This window comes from Montipora foliosa, chromosome 8 (genome assembly GCF_036669935.1).
Source record: "Montipora foliosa isolate CH-2021 chromosome 8, ASM3666993v2, whole genome shotgun sequence".
Lineage (NCBI taxonomy): Eukaryota > Metazoa > Cnidaria > Anthozoa > Scleractinia > Acroporidae > Montipora > Montipora foliosa.
The window spans coordinates 38,972,988-38,980,487 of NC_090876.1; the positions used below are offsets into that span (position 1 = coordinate 38,972,988).

Here is a 7,500-nt window from a genome sequence, read left to right on the forward strand (position 1 = left end):
TCGATACCAAGACGTGCGAGTCATTCAACGTCCATCCCGCTACTGGTAAATCGAACAAACGCGTCTGTGAATTGAGCAACATAACACGGCAAATGGAACCAAGTGATTTTAAAGCGATGAAAGGGTCCAACTACTATGGCTCAATTAAGGTCAGTTGAAATAATAACGGAAAGTTTATTCATTTAATTGAACGAAAGAGAAGGATCAAGGTATCCTGTCATAGGCGGATGTAATTGACTGAGAACTGATTTTGATGAGGGAGGAAAACCGGAGAACCCGGAGAAAAACCCGCGGGATCAGATTGAGATTGACTGAAACTCCACGTAGGCTAGGGTTGAACCCGGGTCGCAAAGTTGAGTGGCGGGATTGATAACAACTGAGCCACACAGGCTGCGGCTCGAGGATGTAAATAAGGTGCGTTTTTTTTTAGTATCAAAAATCAAACACACCATTCAAACTTTCAATTCGACAACTCAAACTTTCAATTCGACAATTTAAACATTCAGTTCGGCAGTTCAAGTATTCAGTTGGCGTCAAAAGTCACAGGCCATTGTTTTACCAATAGAGAAAGAATCCTAAACATTGATTAAAGCTAACGGCCTTTGTCCTAATTGAATTGAATTGCTTAATATTACCAAATTGAATTTTTGAATTGTTGAATGGAAGGTTGGAACAGCTAAATTAAATGTTTGAATTGCCGATTGCACCTTTGAATTTTTACTCAAAACGCGCAAATACTAACGGAGGTCCTTTCAAAAAACATAAGTTTTTGTATGCTTTCAGGTGAAATGCGTCGATATTTCTCATGAAAAGGGAAGGAAGTATACGGATAGCACTCATTGCCATACTGGCCACAAAGGAAAGCGTTGCCAACGTGAGTCGCTTTTTAGGAGAAATTAACTAATGTGAGAACATAGTTGATTGGTAAAAATTCTCATGAAAGTCAAAAGCTTGAGCTGAGGTTGCTGTGACTGTTAAGATGATAACTGTTTAAACTGTTGGCTCAAGAAGTGACTCCATCCACCGCCGCGGCATGAAAACGTACGGATTACGGAGGTTTTGTTTAAGGATTCAGTATAATTATAAGTGGTTTAGTTCGGATGACGAGCGGGTTATTAGCCGTCAAAACCTGTAAATTATTGGGTGGCAAAAGTGCTAAATGATTCCACGCATTTTCCATAAATTTTGAGCATCATGGCTCAGAGATTATCTTACGGTAAACAGTGTATATATCAGAGATAACTGCGGCTACTCCGCCATAATGCAATGCACTTTCAATGTTCAGTATTTTATTCTTCCCTCATTCTTGGTTCACTGATTAGAGCGGTTTTCAATCGAGTGTCGAAAGTAATTAGCGAATTGCTTTGGTTTTGCATTACTTCACTCAGTGACTGGTTCAGAATTCTCGCGCCTCTTTTTCAACCAATCAGAAGTGAAACCAAAACTAATCGTGGCTCGCGCGTGCACATTTTCCGGCGCTTTGTGTCGGCTACCTGTAATTACTTCGAGTTTTGATTGGTTTACAGTATTGCATCCGTCCTTTTTGATTGGCTAAAGTTATTACTTTGGTTTGGTTTTACTCTAATGAGGCAAAAAAGATGTAAGCAAAGGATCCCTGACAGAAGCTTACAAGGCCGTAGCCAGAAAAATATATATGACTGAGACAATGTTAATGGTTAAGTTTTCTTCGTAGGTATTTCAGGTGTTTATAATAAGTGCATTTTAAAGACAACACTGGAATCACGCATTATTTTAAAAAATTCACGAAAAAATGAATGAGGCAAGTGCCTCAGTTTGCCTCCGAGTACTGTCTACGGCCCAGGCTTATCACTAGTGCTAGCTGGGACAATGAAAGAGGTACACTTGGGTTCACTCGTGCAATCTGCTTGGGATGGGATGTCCGGAGGTTTGATAATCTCGCAATTATCATCATGTGCTTATACTGAAAAGCCGGTGACTTCACTTCAAAAATCGACGAATCATCGATGATCTAGAACTTTCCCGAATGATTCCTGCAGGAATACAAAATAAAAAATAAATTAGGGGAGATCTATCCATAATTTGTGGGCGTTTTTAATAAAACAATTATCCCACTCCTGCTTGTTGGCTAAGATTGTTATCTCATATCCAACGCACGCTCATGGAATAATAGACCTTATTCACGATAGCCGTCATGTTGGATTTGCTGTTATCATGCAGATTAGCTATGCACTCCTGAGGGGGCAAACCTGACACAAGTTCGAGAGGTTATAACGAACATCTTAGCCACACAGATGATTTGTTTCATGTTCATTGAATGTTTATCACCTAAGTAGTAAAATAGAATGCTGAAACAAGTTACTTCGATTTTTTTAAATGAAAAATTAGCAGATAAAGAAGTAGAAAGTCAAAATGTCGGAGGCAATGAAAAGATAGAAAATTATTATGAAAGGTAATTAATTGTAAATTCTAAAATGTACTTTTAGCAGTGTTAATTCAATATTTCGACGAAACGATTTTCCGCAATTTGCCTTTATTCAAATGTTTGCCCCCACCCCCCCCAGCATAACACATGGCTAATTTGCATGACAATTTGAAAACCAACCTGGCGGCTATCGTGAATAAGGGCTATTGTTAATTATTATGCAATACTGCGAAAAGAAATTGTATTGTACAGAGCGTTTTCACATGACGTCACGGCAGCCATGTTGGTGTTCTAAACTAATCCTCTGGGATTTGAACTCTATTTTTATCCAAATACTTTCTTTTGTTTCAGTAATCCACTATGTCTGCTGGTCACGCGAGGGAAAACGCTCCGTTGCCATCCAGCATGACTGCCTTGTCACGTGGGTGAAAACCACTGAATTTCTAAAATTATAAGAAAAAGCACCTTCTAAAGATCGGACGACAAAACGTTTATAAAAGGCAAAAAGAGCGTGCACTGTACGAGCGCGCTACCGGTGTATCGTTGTCGGCCGATGAGAACTTAGCTTGGTCTTGTAATGAGCATGAAGTAAAATTTCAAACCGCTGAAACATTAGGAGAATGCTTAAACTAATGGAAAAAGGAAGAGTATTACATGCCCCAAACGTCCTCAGTAATAGTTAACTCCGCCTTTCGGGAGTCTTTAAGATTTAACTTTCGATTTGCCGGAAAGCGAATTATTTCCGTCACGCGCAAGCTGAAGCCACATATTGTAGTGGATTCACTCTCGCCAGATTGTTTTATTTCTTGTTTTTTACTGAATTTCTTTTGTTCTATCAAGTTTCCAATAAAGTAAGTTATATTCTACCACAAAATTAACTGGTAATGATGTTTTGTTCTATGACAAAGCGACACGAGGACTGTACTCTCATCTGCCTGCTCAATCCTGCAAAGACGTCCTGGATTCTGGAGATTCATTTGGAGACGGAAAGTACTGGATCGACCCTAAGAAGACTGGCAACCCATTGAAAGTGTACTGTGACATGACAACGAACGGAGGTAAGAGACAGTGTTTTCTACTGAGACAGAGATCGCAAATCTTCTTCTTCGTCTTCGTCTTCGTCTTCTTCTTCTTCTTCTTCGTCGTTGTCGTCGTCGTTGTCGTCGTCGTCGTCGTCGTCTTCCTCTTCTTCTTCTTCTTCTTTTTGTTCTTTCACACACACCTCCTTCTTCTTCTATGTGGGGTCGGCATTTCTGGGCGGAGGCGTCCACTCACTTTGGATTCTCCACTCGTTACCTTGAAATCCTTTATCCTGATATCTTTCCTGATGTTCTCCATCCAACTCCGTTTTGGCCTTCCTCTTCCTGTCTCCTCTTCCACTCCAATTCCACACATCGCATCACACAACTCTCGTCTTTTCTCGTGACAAAGCTCAACAATGACAGTCTTTTCTCTTGAATCTTCTTCGATACCTCTGTAACCTTCAGTGTATCTCAACGGCTGATCAATTCATTCCGGATCGTATCCAGTTGAGTAACCCCAGACATCCGTCTAAGCATTTTCATAACCAGACAACTCAAAACAATAAAAGAAGCAGCAAGGATAGCTTACCAAGAGATACTTTTGCGTGCTGGTCTCGTTGTTTACTTATTTTCCTGATAATTGATAAAGGTGTGGCTATTTAACAAACTGACTTCAGTTATTTATGCGTTTATCCTCTTATTGATGATAACATTGTCAAAGTGGCTTTGGAAATCAAGAGCCGCACACACTGAGCAAACTTCTAAGGCTATGGTTTTTGTAGTCACTCTGATAAATACAGCCATAAGATTTTTCTCGTTTTATTTTTGACTTTTCTTATGCAAGGTCAAGTAAATTTCCTTCGATCAATCAAAACTATCCCAAATGTATCGCAACAAGGTGGTCACAAAAGGTCTATCAGGACTATTTAGAGGCGAGACTGCAATACACCACTTTTACCTTAATAAGCTGTAGGGAAGATTTCTTTGAACTGCGGAATATATTCGAAACGAGATGCCTCCGTGAAGCATACACTGGGTTGCCTTTGGTACGTGCTACAGAAAATCAGAAGGCACTGAATTGTGTGGTATTGAAATACAGCATTCCAGTCTCTGAAGAATAACAAATAAAAGAGAAGCGAGAAACATTGGCTTCTGGGCTGACATGTTGATAATTTTCAAGTTCACTTCAGCACAACTTCTTTTCGCCACAAGTGTGCCCTCTGAGCATCTGACATTTTTGTAATACTAAACTTCACTGAAGTTAAGCCCATTCGGGCGGGGTTAGTGTTAGGATGGGAGACCAAAACAATAAACCCCTCATAAAATACAGAAGCATCTGACCGAAAATACTATTAACGCTAACAAATGCGAACTCAGCAAGGTACAGATTTTGTTAGTTTGCTTTATGCAAAACAAATATTGATGAAAAAGCAAATAACTATCGATACACAGTTTTTAGAAAGAGCAGAAGGAAGTTTCCGGGACGGTCAGGTATTACCTGGTGATAAATAACGTCGTACGCGTCTTGGAGAGTCAGGTAATTCCATCATTTTGGAAATAGCAGCTACTTTATTATTCATCTGCGTCACAAGATTTCACTGATTTTGGGGCTCATTTTGTTGAAACTCAAGCACGCTTCCAACAGGCCTGTGAACCCTTCCTGCTTACAGAGCAATACTAAAAAACTTCTCCCATATCACATTTCAACCTTACGCTCGAAAATTCAATACACAACATGATATTATAATTCACAAAGGCAGAAAATACCACAGAATCCTTTTCCAGCGAAAAATTTATTGAAACAAACAACATATTTGCTCTTAGAGGCGAAAACTTCTTCCTATTTCATTGCGTGCGTGAAGACAAGAAACTCAATCGTGTCAAATTACCATGTACTTCAGTAAATACAGCTCACTTTGATTTCGTCTCGACGGGCGATAGATTGTTGTCGAAGTCCAGTACTCGTCGCTTTTGAGATTCCTGCCTAGTTTATCCAACTGACTTTCCATTATTGAGCTCCACAAGGGTATATTTTGTTTAAGGATCCACTAAAACGCCATTCGCGTTACATGACTTTCGACGCCATTGCAGGCTAAGTTAATGATTCTACTGTGTCCACCAGAGAAATCTACACAGTTCCACTACCCTCTCGATCCTAAGGAAATACGCGCAGAAGGCTCTATGCACAAAGACACCACTTACCAGAGGAGTGACAGGCAAGACTTTTACCGACACGGAAAAAAAAAAAAAAAAAAAAAAAAAAAAAAAAGAAAAAATATATAACAAACAAACTAAACGCAGACCTCGACTGGGTTTGCCATAGGCAACCCGGTAAAAAAAATTATTTCGTTCACCTCGTACGTCGATCGACTGATCGTATCGTCTCCGATGAAAAGAAAGCTGAACGCATAGGCAGCACAACGTGTCAGTGATTTTAATTCAGATGTTTATATGTGGCTACCTGTTGCAAGAAATTACATCCCAAAATTACATCTTCCCTGAATGAAAGTTGGGAAGGTTATGAAATCGATGTGCAACTCATATTTAGCAGTTTGAACGAAATTAGAACCCAGGACCACGAGGTTTCTCTACCAACCTTTGGGAGAGGGCAAGTACAAAACACACAACATATCCTCTACCTCTGAAATGACGATTATCCACAATTCGTAATTTTGCCTGGATTGACTGTTACCATCAATTTAGATTACTCTGTCCTGGAAAAGTTGCATCCCTGCACGGGATTTGAACCCAGAGCGCCCAATCTGAAGGAACTGTTTTTATCCACTTAACAACTAAAGATCAACTGTCTGACAATTGCACCGATCATTTATCAAATCTAATTAGTATACATAAAATCATTGCTGACCGGTGGTTAAGTCTAGTACTTGATTTTTTAAATAGTTATCTTTCTCTTAAGGATTGGTAACCGACATTTTCTCCTTTTTAAACTTGTTTCTTAGCCGGAGATAATACACGTTTACAGCGGCATTCGGAAGAAACAATATATTGACATATTTTAAAAAAAAAATTTCTGGCAGTTAGCGATGCGGTAGTCTAGTGGTTAAGTGAAAGGGTTAATAATCGAACATTCCCAGGTTCGAGTCCAGCGAGTTTAGGCATCGGGGTTCGGATTTTAAAAATAGATATTCATTTCCCATAATCCATATCAAGCGCTAAATAAAGTGTCCTAAATTGACAATAATAGTCAATTTAGAGAAACCTAGGAATAGACCATATTCGTATTCCTGGTATTGGACTGGAACTAGCTTGCAATGGAGGCTAATGCGGGCGAATATATTAGAAAGTATTTGCATTTGAAAAGATTCCCCCGCATTATCCTCCATTGCAAGCTAGTTCCAGTCCAATACCGAGAATTCGAATATGGTCTATTGCGTCCTAAATTGACGATGATAGTGATAGTGAATTTAGAGAAACTAAGGATTTGTCGATAATAGTCATTTCAGAGGTAGAGGATGGGTTGAAACACAGGTCACAACTCACACGCAATTGTTTTACAAATACCGAAAGAATCCTAAACATTCAAAAGTTTTTAGGCCAATTGTTAGCATTGGTAAACGGTTAGGGTTGTTTCTGTATTGGTAAAACAGAGACCTGTGACTTGTGACCTGTGTTTTGTACTTGCCCTCTCCCAAAGGTTGGTAGAGCAACCGCGTGGTCCTGGGTTCTAATCTCGTTCTAACTGCTAAATATGATTTGCACATCGATGCTCAAAAAACTGTGATAACATTCCCAACTTTCATTCAGGGAAGATGTTATTTTGGGTCTAAGGAAATTTCTCGCGACCGGTAGCCACACACAAAACTCTGAATTAAAATCACCGACACGTTGTGCTGCCTATGCGTCCAGCTTTCTTTTTATCGGGGAGGATACGATGAGTCGACGGAGAAATGGAAATCGATCACATCTGAGTCTGTATCGGAGATTTTACATTGGGAGGTTTATGCTCTCAATCAATGGGAACTTCACAGGTTGGAAACAACTGTTCCGTGAAAAGTTGGAATATATTTCAAAGGATTTTACTCATCCCGTCGTTTTGTGTGAGTGCGTGCGTTT

At 39.6% G+C, this 7,500-nt stretch overlaps 1 protein-coding gene across 1 annotated transcript in view; it reads left to right on the forward strand.

The window, feature by feature from the left end:
* LOC137967890 (uncharacterized) overlaps positions 1–7,500 on the forward strand; it is a 17,500-nt gene that overhangs the window by 8,834 nt on the left and 1,166 nt on the right. Inside the window, exons 2-4 of the mRNA XM_068814488.1 lie at positions 1–149; positions 784–874; positions 3,313–3,462. The exon at positions 1–149 is cut by the window's left edge and continues 72 nt beyond it. Coding sequence (XP_068670589.1) covers positions 1–149; positions 784–874; positions 3,313–3,462 — 390 coding nt within the window. The remainder of the gene's footprint in view (positions 150–783; positions 875–3,312; positions 3,463–7,500) is intronic.